Source organism: Natrix helvetica, assembly GCF_964273705.1.
Source record: "Natrix helvetica genome assembly, chromosome: Z".
In the NCBI taxonomy this organism is placed as follows: domain Eukaryota; kingdom Metazoa; phylum Chordata; class Lepidosauria; order Squamata; family Natricidae; genus Natrix; species Natrix helvetica.
Genome location: NC_138554.1, coordinates 38996406 through 39016761, shown reverse-complemented (window position 1 = coordinate 39016761; position 20356 = coordinate 38996406). Strand labels below are relative to the sequence as shown.

General features: G+C 46.7%; 1 protein-coding gene across 1 annotated transcript in view; it reads right to left on the bottom strand.

Annotated features, from left to right (window-relative positions):
• Window positions 1-20356, bottom strand: part of MPP3 (MAGUK p55 scaffold protein 3) — a 107860-nt gene that overhangs the window by 27729 nt on the left and 59775 nt on the right. The window contains exons 12-14 of the mRNA XM_081932074.1: window positions 13311-13331; window positions 2912-2953; window positions 1061-1225 (exon numbers count right to left, since the gene is read on the bottom strand). Of these exons, the coding sequence (XP_081788200.1) occupies window positions 1061-1225; window positions 2912-2953; window positions 13311-13331 (228 nt within the window). The remainder of the gene's footprint in view (window positions 1-1060; window positions 1226-2911; window positions 2954-13310; window positions 13332-20356) is intronic.

The window sequence follows — 20356 nt, the reverse complement described above, 5'->3', positions numbered from 1 at the left end:
CCAGGGAGATTCTATGGCTGTGATAGCAAACCTATGGCACGCATGCCCAAAGTGGCACACAGAGCCATGTCGCCTGGCATGCGCAACATTGTCTATTCCTCTTCTGGGTTTCTGGCATGCATGTACGTGCGATGATCAGCTGGCCTTTGTGCATGTGGCAATGCTGGAAAGTGGAAGAGCTGGTCTCCTGTTTTCCAGCGTGAGCATGCATGCTGGCCAGCTGATTGTCATGCGCGCCATGCATGCCAGTAATTGAAAGACTAGCTGGCTGGCGCACGTGCACATGCTGGAAACCGGAAGGTTGTTTCCCAGCGCGTGCATGTTTCCTGGCAGCTTGTCTACTGGGCTGCGGCCCAGACAAATGTGCAGGCTCTCTTTTCAGCACTCTGCCAAAAAGGTTCACCATCACTGTTCTAGGGAGTGACTCTGCTTACTCTCTGTCACTTATCCAGGTCAGGACTATGCTGCCTTTTGTATCCACTTTCCCTCTTCTGGAATGTGCTCCCTCCTTGCTAGGTAACTGCAACTCCACTGAATTTCCCTTCCACCAGCTCACCCTCTGAAAGCACCATCTCTCATAATGTTATTCAAATTCTGTCTGTTTTGAAATACATTCATGAATTTAGTGAACACGAAGAGAAACTTACCCAAAACTAATTACAAGAGGCAAGGTCCTCTGAATTATAGATTTTATATATAGTAGGATAAATGACTACTTAATTGGGAACTACCTGGATTTTGATGAAGATGGATCCAAAACTTGCTTTTCTTTCCTCATGATCCTTGATACTGACTGTTAAGCTCTACCACATCCCATACCTTCCTAAAAAGATGAGAACTTCAGGGTGCATCTTTGAGTTCACCATTGAAAATATTGATCTCCACCATCTATGTCAATGTTTTCCAATCTTGGCAACTTTAAAGCATGGGCTGGCGGGGGAATTTGGGGAGCTGAAGTTCACATGCCTTAAAGTTGCCAAGGTTGAGGACCTGATCTGCAGTGTGTCAACAATTGGTTCCCAATAACAAAATGATGCTCTTTTTACACCCAGCAACTCACCAATTAAAACCACCAGCCTCTTCCTTTCAGCAGGCTGCTGCTGGTATTTGATGACTTCCTCATATGTGAGAAGTTCTGGAGTGGAGTTTTGTTCTGTTTGTTTGACTTCATTTGGATCACTCTGCTTCTCCTTTCGGCTCAATCGGAAACTTCGTCGCAAGCCAGCTAAAAGGCCAAAAGTAATATTTTCCTTCTCTGTGTTTTTTTAAGTGTTAGGAAAGGCTTAATCAACCCTATTTAATCTGCTATCCAATCATCTGGTGATTCTCAAACTTCAAAAGATTATATCCTCCCCTTCTTATTAAGTTTTTGCCAATCAAATCTCAAAAAGTAAACATGTCCATTATGATATGTACCATGTTTTTCGGAGTATAAGACGCATCAAGATTTTGAAAAGGCAAATTAAAAAAGAAAAATGTTTTTGCATTCTGCAGAGCTCCCCAAAATGGCCTGTTTTTCGTGAAAACGGACCTGTTTTTTGTCCCCCCCCCCCAAAGGCATGAATAGCCTTTAGGAGGCTTGTAGAGTGCTCCTGGGGGCTGTGGGGGAGGAGGCAAAAACGTGCAAAAAATGGGCCCATAGGCCAAAACTGCTGTATTCAGTATATAAGACGCACTCAGATTTTCATCCTTTTTTTGGAGGGAAAAGTTGTGTCTTATACTCTGAAAAATACAGTATATAACAGCTAGTCCTTAGCTGACAACTGATGGCTTAGCAACAATTTGAAGTATCTACCAAAAGGTACTTATAACTTGGTTCCAAAGTTCCAACACCACCACCACCCAAGACAGTTATAAGAGAGTTTCAGCACTTGGCCCACGTTTATGGCTGTTCCCAGCCCCCCAGAGTCACCAGACCATGATTTATTGTTTACATTGTTTTTGCTGAACAAATGGTTTGCTTAACAGTCAGTTTTTGCTTAACAACTGCCACAAAAAAAAAACATATCATGAAAATCAAGCCAGTCACATGATGACTCATTTTATGACCATTACAACATATGACAGTAAAGGGTAGGCTCCATTTTAGTCATACGCTGAGGACTGATTATTTGAATGTCAAAAATAAACTAGGGAAAGAGGGAGGGAGGAAAGGGGATCAAGAGCATAACTAGAACTAAAATGAATACCAAGAAACAACCTAGCTCCGTTACTCATTTGTCCATTAAGTTCAGCCCAGGGGTGAAATGTTACCAGTTCGGACCGGTTCGCCTAACCAGTAGCAAAGATCCCAGCTGCTCACCTGAACCACTAGTAAAAAAAATGCTACCAGCTTGGGTGAACCGGTTTTTCCAAAGATCAGCTGTGCCACGCAATTAATATTAGTTAGAAAGCAGGATTTTCTGCTTTCTAGCTAATCTAAATCACGTGGCACACCCCACCCTCGGTGTTTGCTTGCCTTGCTTGTTCGCTTGCTCGTTTGCCAGGCGCGCTCGTTAGCAGGCTCTGCCCACCCGCCAAGACGTCATTTTGATGCTCTGCACATGTGCGGAAAGTCATATCGCTACCGAACCAATAGCAAAGGTGGATTTCACTCCTGGTTCAGCCCATTTTTCAATCATATCCCATGGCTGCAGTCATAGACATTTTTCTTTCTCCCATAGAAGTGGACGGCTATTATTCTTCCCTAGTAAATAACATCTTGAGAACAAAGTTTCAGAAGGATTCCTCCAGCTCTCTCTAATCTGGTGTAAGGCAACTTCGCTAGTTATAAAGCAGCTGAATATAAATGCATTAGGTGTTCAATTTATATAGTTGCAGAACTATTTACAGAACAATTGAACTATATACCTTCCAGGTTCTAGGGCAGAATCTGGAATATGTATCATTCATTACAAAGACTGGTACCCACCTATGTATTGTCCATTGAAGTAACCCTCACAGTCACAGTCTTCTGTATAGAAAGAAGAGTGAGAGAATAGGCACAAATGTATTAAAAGTTGCAGGTCATGCATTCTGGAAATAAGAATGTCATCATCTGTCTTTAAGTGCTAATATGAAAACCGGTGGAAAATAAAGAACAAAGGCTAGGCAAATTCAATAAGTAAAGCAGTTGTGTTGTGTAGAGAGATTGGCTCCAAGCAACAGGCAAACAATTCTGTGTGAAGCTCTGGAGAAGTGTGGGCTGGTGCCAGGCTATGCCAGTCCAGTCTGGCAGTCTTCAAACATCTCAGATGTCTTTAATTCTGAGCCAAAAAATCCTGACAGGGAGTAATGGGAGTTCTACATTTGAAGTCTAACTGGTTGAGTAAGGCCAGTGTTTGCTTGATTGATTTGCATAATATTATTTTTTTTAAAAAACTGATATCATAATAAAAGGTGAAATTGTTTAATTGTGGACAGCAATACTGAAAAATATAGATTTCTGGGGTAAGGTAGCTTTCTAGGGTTTCAAAGTAAGAAAAACATCCTGTGAAGTTGATTTACCATAGAGGAGTGCTCTTTTTTTAAAAAGTAATTATTAATTCAAAGGCTGAGTTCAAGAGTACAAGATAGGCAGACAACAAGCAGTGGAGATCTAGAAACAGCAAACAAGCAGCCTCTCATGAGCCATGAACATGCTTGAAAGTTACCCCCAGAGAGTTTTCAAAGCATAGAGCTTTTCGATGATGAAGCTTTTCGGCACCAAGTGCCCAAAATGGAATGGCATGCATGCACGCCGGCCAGCTGGCCTTCGCAGACACCAGAACGCTGGAAAATGGCCTGAAAAACAACCAAACAACAGCCAGTTTTCAGGAAAATGGCTGGAAAACGGCCTACATTTTGGGCGTTTTTTGGCGCTCCAGTGCCCGCAAAGACCAACTGGCAACGGCACATGTGCCCGCAGAGACGGCTCTGCATGCCAGCTTTGGCATACATGCCATAGGTTCGCCATCATGGGCATAGAGATAGGGCTGCAGGTATCTACCCCACTTTTTGCAAGAATCTCTGACACACATAACACATGAAAAGAGGCAGGGTTTCAAATGTGTGGCTGCAACTCGAGTGTTTTACCTCCCCCAACAGATGTCTCTTTAGGGCTAGGGTAGAAGGCCCAAATCATTCATCTAATGTTAGCATAGTGAAACCTGGGTGAAGAGAATGTTCTTCAATGGGGGAAATGAAATAGTGAGTGCACATAAAAGATCTACTTGTCCCTGTGTGCATGGTTAAGTTTAGATTCTGAGTTTTTTTGGTCTCATTGAACTCAGGAGGGGGAACAAGTTTTAAACAGTTTTAGGACTGTGTGATTACTTATTCCACAAACAATACAATTAATTTTAGATGACTATGACATGGGAAACCATCCACTGGCTGTTTCAAGGTGACAAAATAAGTGGCACACTCAACTGAAGAATTCAAATGGGAATTGCCAACTGTTACTGTTGTGTAAATATTTTAATAAATCCTTTCCCAACTGGTCAGGCTGAATTGCCATAATCTCCTGTCAGTTCACAAATCTGGGTAATCCCAGCCCTGTTGGCCTTTCTTAAGGAGTAAAAAAAACAACAACGTAGAACTTCCCTCAGGTATTTTGCAACATAGACAGGCCAGGCCTGACAATTGGTTTGTCTACTTTTAGTTTTCATTGATGAGAAACAGAATGATTTTTAAACCCTCACATGGATTGTATTGATCTGCTTGATATTTACTTCATATGTTCCTCTTTTTTGCTTTTGGCCTTCTATATACCACCGAGAGCAATTGTTTGAAATGGGTGACTATAAAAATTGTATAAACAATTATCTGGAAACTGCCATGTTAGAGACAGCTCCTCCAATCACTCCGGCCAAATAAGCAGCAAATGACCTCGGCCCCTTTAAACTAATATAAAAAGCACAATGTTTATCATTAGAAGGAAAGTGTTTTTCTTTATTTCTTTGCCCCTTAACTGGATTGGGTTCCTTATTTATCTATTTATATAAAGGGTTTATGTGTCCTCCCATTTTAAGTAATTCTGAGTGGCTCACAAAAATAAAACCAATAAGTAAAACAATAATAAAGCAGTAAAAAACAGTAAAACAATAAAAGTAAAAACACCATAGTTGTCCCTTTGGGATGCACACTGCAGGCTCAGCTGCCCTCCTTCCACGCTATCTGCCTATACAATCCTATCCCAGGCCTCCGTGTAAAGTCGGGTCCCTGTGTAAGGTTAAAAGGATGGAGTCTGTCAAATCACAATGAGAGTGTATTCTTGTGCGGTAGGGGCAGCCATGGAAAAGGCACCCTTCCAAGGTTCCACTAGATGGGATTCCATTTTAGCCACAGCTGCACTAGAGGACTGTCCAATGATGGGATTCAAAATCTTTTACTACTGGTTCTGTAGTGTGGCTTTGTGGGTGTGGCTTTGTGGGCATGGCAGAGGAAGGATACTATAAACTCTCCATTCCCTCCCCACTCCAGGGGAAGCTTACTGCAAAATCCTTATTTTCTCAGCTGGGACTCGGGAGGCAGAGCCAGTCAGAGGTGATAATTACCAGTTCTCCGTACTACTCAAAATGTCTGCTACCGGTTCTCCCAAAATGCTCAGAACCTGCAGAATACCATGGCTGGGACTGTCCCAACAGTTAAATCAAGGCAATTAAATTTAAACTCCTGCATTATTAATACCGCTAATAAGACTTTATTTATAAACTGAGCAGCTTTTCTTATTTGAGGCAATTGTTAAGTTTAAAAAGGAAGCCATCACCCCAGTACATTTTTCTGGAAGGTGCGAGGCCAAATCAAAAGGAAAAAGGAGAAGGAAAAATAGCTACACATTGTGGTTCCACAGGAAATTACCTGCTGTGTTAACAAAAAGCTCCTAGAAACAGCACAATAGCTTTTTAAAAAACAGCAGGAGCTTAATCCGTGTGATTAGCACGTACAAAAAAAATAAATTACATAGTAAAACACCAGGCAAATTAATAGCTAAGGAAAATTAAACGAGATTGACATAAGAGGCCCTGAGTGTATATGAGAAAAGTTTATTTTTCCCCTTTTATGAAGCTGTAAAAGACTGATCTCCACTGCAGACAGAATAATCCAACTTTAATCCAAGGACTAAGAGCTAATTTGGTGTACTGGTTAATGTATCAGGCTAATAATCAGAAGATCATGTGTTCTAGTCATGGGCACAGAGCAAGTTGGATGTCTCTGGGCCAGTCATTTTCTCTCATTCCTAGGAATGAGGTGGCAAGCCACTTCTGAAAAACCTTGCCAAGAGAAACGAGGCAGTATGCTCCATCCCATAATTCGATATAGCAGGTTGCCCTGATAAAAAGCACTTGATAAGGTTTGTCTCGGCAGTCTCTGATAATTGGACAAGACTGAACGGGGGGGGGGGGGAATCCAAGTACTGCTAATACGTTAGGTAAATGACCCTTCTCCTGGGCTGGAATGGGATAACCATAGGAAATTGAATTTTGAATCAACCAGTGTTTGGATGCTGTAACCCACCTAGTGTCATATGATAGGTGGCAGCGGTGGGTTGCTCCCGGTTTGGCCCGGTTTGGCTGAACCGGTAGTGGTATTTTGGCCTGGGTCGCAGAACCAGCAGCGATCCAGGCTGGCCACGCCAGTTCCCTGGTTGCCACTGCCATCGCCGGCATGTTGTTTAGTAGTGCGTATGCGCAGTTCACTGTAAATTGTTCTGCGCATGCATGAACAATTTACATTGAACTGTGCACGGGCGCACAGCGAAGCACACTCAAAGCAAACCGATAGTAAAACAGGGAGCAACCCACCTCTGATGGGTGGTTATACAAATATAATAAATAAATAAACATCTTAGCATTCTAACCTCAATATTCAAAAAACTCATTCTGATTTCAGCATTTCCACAGATACCGATCATGATATTGCTTTTGTGTTGGACATTCCCTCTTCTCAAACATGTTCTCAGCTCACTTTCTCTGCAAATCACTTCTACCTTCTCTTCTCCCTTGCCCTTCAGCTTGGTCCCCCTCAATTCCCTCTTAGATTAAGCATCAAGCAATCCATCCTTTTTTTTAATGTGGAGGCAAATTATCTATATTATATGTTCCGAATATGCATTTTATATTAAAGCAAGACAATAAGGTAATATTTAAACATAATCACATTGAAATAATACATTTAGATTTATGAACATGCCTAGTTTATTCACATTTTTTCTAGCAAGGAGGAATAAAATGGGATCAGATGTAAATGAGCATCTAAATGACCTAAAAATTATTATAGCACCCACAAAGCAATGATGTAGAAAGCTGCCCCCAAACCTCTTCCTTTTTTTTAGCAGAAAGGTTTCAAATCCTCAGATCTGTCTCAAAATTCCTCCCAAAATTCCATGTCCTTTCCATTTAAGTGCCTCACAGTTTTGTCAAATTATATTCAGATTAGTTTTTAAAAAGCATCTCTGATGCAGAATCAATTGTAGAAAATGGGCGTTGGTTCTTACCTGATACGCTCATTTTCTGGCAAAATAGAGACAGCAGCCAGACTGGGTATGCTCTGTCCATTAACCAATCGGACTGAGTCTACACTTACGATGTCATCGGGCCCTTGTGGCTCCCTCCCCAGTTTCAGATGAAGGAAAACTGTAGACTCAAGTGAGGATTGTGAGCAAAAAGTGAAAGTCCATAGTCATTGTATCTCTCTCCTCCGCACAAGGAATACCCTCACGTGACCCATACCAGGGCGGGGCTGGCTGCTGTCTCTACTCTACCAGAAAATGAGTGTATCAGGTAAGAACCAACGTCCATTTTCTTCTTATCGTAGAGACAGCAGCAGACTGGGATGTACCAAAGACTGGGCTCTCCACGAGGGTGGGAAATTGTAAAAAAGGCCCGTTAGGGCACTTGTTGTAGCACCCTGCGCTCAAAAGCCACATCAGCTGACGAGTACTTGTCCAACTTGTAATGACATATGAAGACAGTGGGAGACGCCCAGGTGGCCGCCCGGCAGACTTCTTCCAAGGTGGCTTGAGTGGACCAAGCTGCAGATGCCACAGCACTGCGTGTAGAGTGAGCTGTAATGTTTACAGGGACCTGTATGGATTGAAGTTCATAAGACAGTTTAATACAGGCTCTTATCCAGCACCCCAGAATAGATGAAGCCTTGGTACCCAAGGAGGCCTGGCGAAAGGAGATGAAGAGAGCTTCCAAGTGGCGGAACGGGGTGGTGCAGTCGATGTAGATCTTGAGGGCACGACGTACATCAAGAGTGTACCACTTGCACTCCCTCTCGTGACGGGGAGACGGACAGAAATCAGGCAAAGTCAACTCTTGACCTCGGTGGAAACAGCTATTGACCTTCGGTATGAATGTCGGGTCCAGTCTTAAGACAACTCATCTGGATGGAACACGCCCAAGTCATGCCTGACTGAAAAAGCAGCCAAATCAGAAATATGTCTGGCTGAGATTACAGCCACCAAAAACAGCGTTTTAAGGACAACAGTTTCAAAGAAGTGAATCTCATAGGTTCAAAGGGCGCGGAGGTCAAAGCCTCTAGGACACGAGGCAAGTCCCAAGTCAGATATCTATGTATGGCAGGGGGATGCAGGTTGGATGCTCCACGGAGAAATCTCCGGATCAAGGACTGAGAAGGCAGATGTTTGGATGCCAGGCCATCCAGAACAGAGGCCAGAGCGGCCACCTGTCGGCGTAACATGTTAGGGGTAAGTCTCTGATCAAGCCCCCTCAGGGCAGGAAGTCCAATATCTGCGGAATCGATGCCCTAAGTGGGTCAACAGTCTGGTTGGAACACCACAGAGCAAAAGTCCACCACGTGGCATCATAAATGCAGTTAGTAGAGCTTCTATGTGATGCCTGAATGGTAGCAATGACATCGAGGGAGATGTTATCGGCTGTTAAGGCTTGCCGCTCAATCGCCATGCGGTTAACTGCAGCCACTGGGGTTCAGGATGACAAACTGACCCTTGGTGTAGAGACAGGAGAGACCGTGGAATGTGCCATGGGGTGGAGATTGACAGAGTCATTAGGTCGGCATACCAAGGCCAGCATGGCCAATTCGACGCTAGCAGCAACAGTTCTGCCTCCTGCTCCAGCATTTTTTGAATTACCCTCTGAATGAGGGGAAGGGGAGGAAATGCGTACAGGAGACCCCTGGGCCATTGGCATATGAAAACATCTACTCCTTCTGCCATGGGGTCCATGAACCCTGAGTAATACCTGGGTACCTGGTTGTTGTTTGCCATCGCGAACAGGTCTAGGACTGGGAGGCCGAACCTAGTGTAAGTTGATGGAAGAGGCTCGGATGGATGGTCCACTCCGCCTGATCTATCGTTGCCCATCTCAGACAGTCTGCTTGGACGTTGGAAATCCCTGAGATGTGTTCTGCCCTGAGAGATGACAGGTGAGATTCCGCCCACTAGCACAACAGGTTGGATTCCTGCCTCAGAGACCAGGAACAAGTTCCCCCCTGTCTGTTTATGTGTGCCTTTGTTGTGGTATTGTCCGTCAGGACTAATATGTGACGGGCCTGAACTCTGTGGTGGAAGTGTCTGAGGGCGAGGCTAACCGCCCACAATTCTAGCCAATTTATGCTGTTTTGGCTCTCTTCAAGGGACCACTGACCCTGGGCCACTAGGTCCTGCATGTGTGCCCCCCATCCTGTCAGATTTGCGTCCGTCATAAGTGTGAGATAGCACGGCTCCCTGAACAAGATCCCTTGCAAAATCGCCGGGACTGCCACCATTTGAGAGTGTAATACCTGTCAGGGAAGGGGGACCCTGAGAGGAGAGCTGCTCCTGTCGGCCTTTTGATGTGGAAGCATGAACCATTGAAGGCTCCTGCTGTGAAACCTGGCCCACGGGAGAATCCCGAAGCAGGATACCATCTTGCCCATCTTGACTTGGGAGAGAAGAAGGGATGCCTTACGTAGACGTAGCACCTTCCTGACAGTTTCTCTCAGACTGAGAATGCAGTTGTTGGATAGGAACACCCTCTCCACCATGGTGTCTATCAAGACCCCGAGGTGGAGAAGGCGAGTGCTGGGAACGAGGTGACTCTTTTTGAGATTCACCCCGAACCTGTGAATCCGCAAGGTGTGAATGGTGAGGGCGAGATCTCTTTCTGCCTGAACTGGAGACCTGGACAACAAGAGGATGTCGTCCAGGTAACAGAGAATCTGAAGAGGGGATAACCTGATGTGGGCAGCTAGTGCTGCCTGTACCTTTGTGAATACCCTGGGGGCAGAGGATAGACCGAACGGAAGAGCTAGGTACTGGAAGTGCCTTCCCCCATAGGAGAAGCGGAGATATTTTCAGTGGTCTATGAAGATGGGGATATGAAGGTAAGCTTCGGTCAAGTCTACCAATGTGAGGAAGTTGCCTTTCCTGACCGCTTGGAGGATGGTGTGCAGAGAATGCATTTTGAACCGCCGATAGACAATGTGGCTGTTCAATGTTTTTAGATCTAAAATTGCTCTCCATCCCCTAGAACTCTTCGGTACCATAAACAGGCGGGAATAAAAACCCTACCCTTCCTGATGGGGAGGAACTGGTTGGATGGCCCGGATCTCCAACAGGTGCTGAATGGCCTGTTCCATCAGTGCCCTCTTACAAGGACACCAAGAGACCGGGCATGGCATGAAGTGTTCCTGGGGGATGGAGAGGAATTCTAGCATGAGACCAAATTTGACAGTTTTGAGTACCCAATTGTCTGTTGTGGTCTCCTCCCAGCGGTGGGCAAAGAATGCCAGGCGGCCTCCGATCGGAAGAGAGTCCAGATAGTCATTTTCTACGTGAAAAATGGCAGTTGCCTCCTCCACGGTAAGATTTCTTGGAGGGGAAATGCTTTCTACTGGACCTGTCCTGGTGAGATCCATGTCTGGGAGTGTAGGATTGGCATTGTGGATGAGGGAAGGAAGGTCGGTCGAAAGGGCGACCTCCTATAGAAGGGAGCGGACCAACTGTCCTGTTTCTTGTAGATGGATGAAAGGACCTTGTGCTTGTCTTTAAATTCCGTGAAATACGGGTCTAAGGGATTACCAAATAATTGGGTGCCACTGAATGTGGAGGCTGCTAGGCACCACTTAGTATGTACATCCGCCTGCCATGGCTTGAGCCAAAGCAGACGCCTAGCCGTGACTGAAGAGACCATGGCTTTAGAAGCTAATCTAGCAGCATTAAGGGAAGAATCAGCCGCAAATTCAACCACTGCCCTGGTCTTGTTGAGATCCCTATGTGATCTAGTGTCAGTAAGAGCGATGCACTCCTGAAGCTGTTCAATCCAAACCAAGGCTTCCCTGGAGAAAAAGGAAGTGGCTGTAGAGGCCCTAACAGCCCAGCCCCATCCTGATAGTTTTTGATCTGACCTTTTCTCCTCAGGCTTGAGAACCTTCTCAGGGGCTCCAGAGACTACAGTAGGTGAAGACAGGGCTGCAACCGGTGCATCCACTGGGGGAGTCTCGAAGAACTTGGTGAGGTCTGGTGCAATGTTGTAGAGATGTTGGTCGCCTGTGGGCCCGTTCCTGGAGACTCCCACTGCTTCTGGATGACGTTCAGGAATATCTTGGGAACAGCGATCACCTCTTTTTCCACCATGGGTTTGGTGAATGGGGTACTGGGACCCACAGTTGAAGCCGGTTCTGCCAGTTTATCCTGTGAAGTAGAAGCTGAAGCAGAAGATGCTAAGTTAGCAGCATTAATGGCCTTAAGAAGGGACTTGAAACAATCAGCTTTGAATAATCCGGTAAAGGCAGGGGTATCTGGGGTGACCACCTCGTCATCAGACAGGTCTGAGTCCCGCAGGTTATCTTGCTCCCTGCCAATTGAGGCCTGAGAAGTAGAGGCAGAGGGATCAGTTGGCTGAGCCGCACCAGAAGATTTATGCTTATGGCCATGTGATGAAGCAGGTTGGGGTTGCTGTTGTAGGCCAGCAGCCATGACCTGTTTAATGGTTTCAGCAATGATGGTTGCCATATCAGCAGGAGAGATATACATGGTGTGGAGGGCCCCAGAGCCATGTGTAACTGGGAGGGAAGCCTGTTCAAAGGTGCGCTCCCTATTGAGAGGGACATCAAAGAAATTGCCCTGTTGTCAGGTTCCATCGAAGACGAGGACTCCAAAGAAGACAATTACCCTTCTGAATAAGTCAGGGGGGGTTAGGGCCCATGGGAGGTAAGACAGGTGGAGCTGGGGACGCCACTTGGTGATCCTCGAAGGGAGGGAGGGCTGGGCCGTTAGACAATGTTTTTGTTTTTAGGCTCTCTGAAATTCTTTCTCAAGGGCCTTCTGCCTGCGCTCTTCTGCCCTGGTCGTCGCTTTAGAAACCTTGGGGTTTACTCCTGAGGAAGGGGCCTCTTTGGCTTGCCTCTTCCTGCTGCTCTTTGCGCCTGATGGCCCTGCCTCCTCTAATCCTGCATTCGAATCCATAGCTGGATCAGCCATTTCCCCAAACGTAAATCAACACCCCAATAAGATAGGCAATGGTCTCACCCGTTTGCTGGCCAGGTGCTCCTGATCTGGTCCACCTGGGGTGATCCCGCATTGCTGGGCACTCCAAACGGCTGCTGTAGAGTTCGCGCCTTTTTTAAATTGTCCAAAATGGCCGACTTTTTTTCTCTGAGGCTTTTCAGAGCCTCAAAATGGCCACCACTATCTTTGCGGGCTTTTCCGACCCGCAAAATGGCCGCCGATACTAAGTGTGGCCAGGCGATCTGCAGAATGGCCATCGGACTCGCCTAGAACCGCTCCGCGCAAAACGGCTGATTGCGCATCCCTCCGAGTGCCCAGAATCAAGAAGCACCGTGGGGAAACAGCCATGGAGCCGTAGCTCGTGAGCTGGCTGATCTGATTGCAAGGCAGGCTTCCTGAGCGAACTCGTGGCCACAGGCATTCAGACGGCTGAGGAGAGGCAGAGATCAGTTTTGAATTTCCCTCCAATTTGTAGAATAAAGGATTATTTAAGGAACGAATTTAAAGGAACAACAAAAAGTTTTGGAAAAATTCACCAATTAAAGATATAATTAAATAATTTGGAGGAGAGATTAATTCTCACAGCCAGTCCAGGTTGGATTGAGTCTGAAACTGGGGAAGAGCCACAAGGGCCTGATGACATTGTAAGTGTAGACTCAGTCCGATTGGTTAATGGACGGAGCATACCCAGTCTGGCTGCTGTCTCTACGATAACAGGAAAATGAAAAACAAATGCATAATTGCACCATCTATTCAAGCTGAACAATCTAAGCTCTCTGTATCGGCATCTTGATTTGCTTCACTGTAGGATGGTTTGAGCAGGCAGAAAATGACCCTGCTGGTGCTGTCACTCCAGAATAGCTGGAGAACCTACCTTTCTCAGAAGACTGATCATCTGCGGTTAGCATGAAAAGACAGAGGTAAGATTGTTAAAAGAAAGCCAAGAAAAATATCTCAAGGGATTATTTATTCAGTCCAATTGCTTGTAAGGAAAGCATCCCATATATATTATCTTGACAGGGAGAATGATACGTAGACTACATTCTGCTTATGAATTCTGACGTGCTAAAAAGGCTGTATGTATACACAGAGACCTAACTGACAAACAAATTAAGTATGTAAGGAAATTTTGATTTTTCTCAAAATTTAAAAAAAAGAGATATATTTGGACCAGTGGGAATAGTACAAAAAAAATGGTTTGTAATTTACATTAAATTATAATTACAGAAAAACTTCTATAAAATGATGTCTCATTGCTATATGGAACTAGATACATTGTCAAAAATATACAAGGACATTTCAAAATATGGTGGAAAGGCAATCAAACTGAGGGAACGTTTTTTCATCTTTGTTGGACATTTAATAAAGCTAGAAAATATTGGGATAAAGTTTGTATTTGATGCAGAAGTGAACTTAGAATTGAAAGCACAGACTTTTTGGGAGGCGTAATGGATAAATAATTGAGATATTTTATGGCACTTGTTTTTATAATAGGATAACAGCAGCGAGACTCAAAGATGGAAGGATTTCCAAATATCAAGAAAGGAAGAATAGATGGTGAAACTAGTAGAATTGGGGGATGTGGCAAATTTTATTTCTACTTGGAAACCATTTTTGGATTTTTCGCAAGAAACTGAAAGAAATGAAAAGTTGATTTTGGGATTTGAGAATTAAAATTTTATGGAATTATGGAAATAATGTAGACAAATGTTAACCTTACAGTAAATGTTTTATGTAGCTTTTTTAAACATATGTGTAACAAAGAAAATTGGTACATTATAGGGGGGAAATATATTTTTTCTTTCTTTTTTGTACTTTCACTTTTTCTTCTTTCAAATCTTTTCTATTTATCTGTTTTTTAAAAATCAATAAAATTATAAATATATATATATATAGTGTGCGTGTGTGTGTGTGTGTGTGTGTAGAGAGAGAGGGGGGGGAGAAGCAGGATTTTACCCTCTTTTTGCCCCAGTTTGAATGGAGAAGGCCCAACTCAGAGTTTAGTTAACAAAACCTGAATAAGTAAGTAGAAATTATCATATAGGGACTTTTGTAAAACTTCAAAACTGTGCCTTTACTCCTCACTAGTTGTGCAAGAAATCTTATTATTGCTAACTTCCTTTTTCTTTTTTTCCTCTTTTCTTTATAATTATCAATTGACAATATCATGGTACATGGGCTCCAGAAAACTACATGTTTTGATGCACATAAACACACAGGATCAATGACAGGAGCAGGCGGGACCCTCACAAAACTAGTTGCATAGGTGGATGGGTGTGAAATTTTAACAGAAAACATCCATACAAAGATAAGATGTCCTTTTACCAGCCATTTTCTTCTTCCATGCTTTGAGTGTGCACTTCCTTCCATCAAATCGGGGCAAATTCAAAGGGCAACCTGCCCCTTCCCACCCCTCCATCCTCAAACAAATTGATCCCATAGAGCACAATACAGAACAGGGTAGAAATTCATGACAAATTTCCTAAGGTAATAAGAGATCTATCATTGCTATTAAACTATAACTTTGCTGGTTTATTAGATTTGTATTCTGGCTTTCCATCGAAATGGCATTTATGGACTAACTGCCATAAAATGTAAAATAAAATACAAAGAATGAGGTCATTTGTTCAAGGCCTTACTTTTTTCTTTTTTAAAACGATTAATGTAATCGTTAATGGTATCAGGTTGTATTACTTCGATGTATGTTAACTTAGTATATATTTAGTTGATGGTTAAATAGTAGCTAGAATATATATTACACACTGCTTTATATGGTATTAGAAATTTGGTATAGCAACATGGGTAGGATCATTTTGGCAAGCATCTAAAATTTCTGTCAGTTATGGATTTTACTTCAACCAGTTCCAGGTCTGTTCAAAGTATCTTCCCCTGGGCATTCATATGAGAAACTGAAATCCAGCCAAAAGTGGAATTGTTGCCCATTTTTGTCTGTTTATTCAGTCTTCCAGGAAAAAGAGTTAGATTGATAGAGCAACTCTAAAGCTCACGGGTGTCAAAGTCAAGGCCTGGTGGCCAGATCCGGCATGCAGGGTACTTAGATCTGCCTTGCGGGGCCACCCTTGAAACAGTGAAGGACCAGCCCGCAGTGATTCTGCCAGTGAAAATGGAGCTCCACTTTCCCTGGCAGAGGGTTGCAGGAGGATGTGGCAGTTGAAAATGGAGCTTGGGAACCCGTTTTCGCTGGTAGAGGGCTTGGTTAAGGGCACCTCTGACACAAGTGACATCGAGCTGGCCATGCCCACCCTGGCCACACACACCCTGCCCCCCACGGAGGTCAAACATAACCCTGAAGTGGCCCTCAATGAAATCGATTTTGATACCCCTGCTAAAGTTCTTTCCACTGCAGAGCTTTTAGCCAAGGCTCAGGCAACCACTGAAATGTGCCTTCCCAACGCTGATTGCAGGAGCAATTAAACCACACATTCCAGTCAGATTTCTTGCAGACAATTCTCTTGTCAGCACTTATGGGCAATAGTGATTCAAATGAGGAAAACTCCTCAGCAATTTCTCACACATAATGTCTTAAAATATTCACACACATGTACCCAAATGTAAATAAATAGCATCTGTTTGCATGTCTGATATGTGGGGAAGAGGAATGTGGTATTTGCTGCTTCTCTTTCCATGCCCTGCTATTTCTATTTGTATGTTGTAAATATTTATGATCCTCTTATAAGTATTTCTCTCCTCTTGGGTTTCTTTATGCCTCCTTCTGGGCTTTGTTGTGACTGAAGATGGCCATCTTCTTTATTTTTGTTTGATTTCCTCATTAAAAGCTTTGTTTTCCTTGCAAAGGAAAAAGGTCTTCCTCTTATGGACCATTTCAGCGGGACTGATCTGACAAGTAGAGGGGAGAAGTGGGAGGGTAGCAATTTCCAATTCTCCCTCGGACGGTTTGTCTTCTGCATGCTTGGCTGTGATGGGGGAGGAAATTATGTTAGCCAGGGATCAGGAAAGTGGAGGTTTTGTGATAATATAATATAATAGAAGAGGAAGGAGTGTTTGGTATGTTTTCTGCCTTTAGCTGTTTATAAAAATAATAAAGGCAGGATAATATATATAAGTAAGGGCCCAGAAAAAAGAGATTGTTGACAAGAAGAATGTAAGCAGGGGCAATCAGAGTAAGCAAAAAGTTTGGTCTTTGTTGTTGTTAGTTAGTTGTGAAGTCATGTCCAACCCATCCTGACCCCATGGACATTCCTCCAGGCCTTCCTGTCCTCTACCATCCTCTGGAGTCCATTTAAGCTCATGCCTACTGCTTCTGTGACTCCATCCATTCTCTATCATCCCTTTCTTCTTTTGCCCTCAATCTTTCCCAGCATTAGGCTCTTCTCCAGTGAGTCCTTCCTTCTCATTAGGTGGCCAAAGTATTTGACTTTCATCTTCAGAACTGTTGAATAAGCACGAAAGGCGAGCGGAGTCGTGAGGAGAATCAACAGTCTTTATTGAACAGAACAGTCTTGACAAGATACAGGAGAGAATTCAATGCAGGGTTCATCTGACAGCTATTTATACGAAGCTGTCAGACGAACCAGCCAATCCCCAAGCCAGAGTTTCCCCGCTCTCAGCCAGGTCACGTCTTAGCCAATCAGACGCGACCTGGCTGTTGCTAGTGCAGAAGCCGGCTGTCAGGGGAAATTCCCTGACGTCATCTGCCTGGACACAATACTCGTTCCCCCCCAGTGACTGCGCATGTGCAGACAACGCACAAACGTAGTCACGCAAATAGACTGGGCGGCGCCAGACCCGCCCAGAACGCCTTAGTTCGAGAGGAGGCGCCGGAGAGGAAGGTGGTGTCCGTTGAAGCTCCTCCCGCAAGGGAGTGGAGCTCCGGCCGCCATCTTGGAGGCCCACCCCTGACGGAGAACGACCAGGCTCAGGTAGGCAGGGCCGAGGGGGCGCGGCCGAAGGCGGGCTTGAACTGGGAATTTCATGGTAGGCCTGGCCTGACTCGGGGAAGGCCACTTGGAAACCTAACGGGCGATGCACCCCCAACAATGGACGGCCGTGAGGCGGCGTCCGAGAACGGAAAGGCCCTGGGCAGCTGGGCCGGGTGATCAGTGACTGGTGGAAGGGCACCAGGAAACGAAACGTTGGAGGGCTCAGGCGCAGCGACGTCGATGGTCGACCTGGCGGGGATGTTGTCGCTGTTGCAGGGCAGGCGGCACCTCAATTGATCCAGGTGCCGCCGCCATTCGGTCCCATCAGGTAGTTGGACTCTGTAAGAACAGGGGCCGGTTATGGCGGTGATGGTGGCAGGCACCCACCGAACCGCCCCTGAGAAAGCCTGAGCCCAAACAGAATCGTCCAGAAGGAAGGAACGGGAAGGGGGCCCCAGGTTGCCAGGCTGTTCACTTGAATAGAGTGGGTGCAACCTATCCAAGGTGGTCCGCAGGCGCCGGCCCATCAGCAGCTCAGCTGGAGACTTCCCGGTCAGGGGGCAAGGAGTGGCATGCTGTACCAAGAGGTAAGCAGCCACCCTTGATGGCCAGTCTGCCCCATCCATCCTGCCTAACGCCTCCTTGGCCGAGCGGACCGCCCGTTCCGCCCGGCCATTACTAGCCGGATGGTATGGGGCGACTGGGGCATGGCGGATACCGAGAAGCCAGGAACAGCTGGAACGCGGTGGATGCAAATTGAGGCCCGTTATCAGAGACAATGACGTCCGGCAAGCCATGGGTGGCGAAAAGCCTAGTCAGTTCCCTGATCGTGGCCTCGGCTGTGGTGGACCTCATGAGGATGAGCTCCACCCAGCGCGAATATGCATCCACCACCATTATGAAGACCTGGCCTCTGAAGGGACCCGCGAAATCCACATGGAGGCGGGACCAAGGCCCACGGGGCAATTCCCATTCCCTTGGAGCGGCTGCCGGTGGCGCCGATTGGGAATGTTGGCAGGGGGGGCAGCCGGCCACCCAGGCGGCTATCTCGTCATCAATGTGGGGCCACCAGACATAGCTGCGCGCCAGGCATTTCATGCGCACTATGCCCGGGTGGCCCTCATGAAGGCAAGAAAGCACCTGATGGCGCAGGCTGGGTGGGATGACCACCCTGTCACCCCACAGGAGGCACCCACTGTGAAGTGACAGCTCCAACTGCCTGGCCTTGAAGGGACGAAGGTGCTCTGGCACCGGTCCCTCAGGCCAGCCCCTTTGGACCCATCTCATGACCTGGGACAGGTCAGGGTCAGCCCTAGATTCTGAGGCCACCTCTCCGGAAGAGAGTGGCAGAGCCAAATCCGCTATGGCCAAAACCGACAGGCACGGCACTGTCGGGGGGTCTGCAACGGGCAGGGGGCAGCGGCTGAGGGCATCAGCATGCCCTATGTGCTTGCCCGGCCGGTAGAGCAGAGTGTAGCTGTATGCAGCCAGGAACTCTGTCCACCTTGTCATGCACGGTGAAAGAATGGGAGGGGTCGGCTTGTTACCTGCCAAAAGCCCAAGGAGTGGCTTATGGTCGGTGAACAAAGTAAAGTGCCGACCATAGAGGTAATCATGGAACCTCTTAATCCCTGACACTGCAGCCAGAGCCTCCTTGTCGATCTGGCTGTAGTTGCGTTCTGCAGAAGTCAGTGTCCGGGAATAAAAGGCTATGGGGGCCTCCGAGCCATTGGGCAGCACATGGCTCAGGACCGCCCCCAAACCCACAGGGGAGGCGTCACAAGCAAGAGTCAAAGGCAGCTTGTCCGAATATTAAACAAGGACTGCCTCTGAGGTCAGCAAGTCTTTGACAGCCGCGAACGCATGCGCTTCGCGGCTGCCCCAGCGCCAGGCTGCCGATCGGTCGAGCAACCGATGCAGCGGCTCGGCTAGTGACGCCTTATGTGGCAGAAATGGCGCGTAGAAGTTAAGCAAGCCAAGGAACGCCTGCAGCTCCGTCTTGGAGGCAGGCGTGGGGGCGTTCCTGATGGCTGCTACCTTGGAAGGGGTGGGGTGAATTCCTTGGGCATCAATTGTGAAGCCCAGGAAATCAACCCGGGGCACAGCAAATGAACATTTGCTGCGCTTTAATTTTAAGCCCGCGCCCCTGAAACGCTCGAGGACCTTCACTAGTACTTCGATGAGGCCTGATCGGCTGCTGGCGGCGATCAGGACGTCATCGAAATACGGAACCACACCAGGGAGCCCATGGAGCAGCCGCTCCATAAGGCTCTGGAAGATCCCCGGGGCTACGGAAACGCCGAATTGTAAGCGGCGGCAACGGAAAGCTCCACGGTGGGTGATGATGGTCTGCGCAGCCGCCGCCTCTTCATCCACCGGGAGCTGCTGGTAGGCCTGCGCCATATCCAGCTTCACAAAGATGCAGCCCTGCCCCAAAGAGTGGAGCAAGTGCTGCACTACCGGAACTGGATAGGGGTTCGCCTGGAGGGCAAGGTTGATGGTGGATTTAAAGTCGGCGCAGAGGCGAATGGACCCATCCGCCTTTACTGGGATGACCAAAGGGGTCTCCCACTTGGAGTAATCCACCGGCTCCAAGACTCCCTGCGCGACGAGCTTGTCTAGCTCCGCATCAACCTTTGCCCTCAAGGCGAAAGGCACCCTACGGGTCTTCAGCCTAATGGGGGCAACCTGGGGGGTCTAGGTTCAAGGAGATAGGCGTTCCCTTATACGCCCCCAACTGCCCATCAAACACATCAGAAAATCTGGCAAGGACGTCGGCCACGTCAGGAGGCGTGGCCACCACTTGCCTTACCCCGTGCACTGATAGGCCAAGTGCCGGGAACCAGTCAAGGCCCAGAAGGGCCGGCAAAGGCTTTTCCACCACTAGGAGGGGAAGGCACCCTGAAAAGTCCCCGTATTCCACCCGCACCAGGTGACAACCCAGGGTAGGAATTAGAGTCCCCTGGTAGTCCCGTAGGGTTGCGTCTGGGGAGGAGAGCTGGGTCTTCGAGATGCCTGG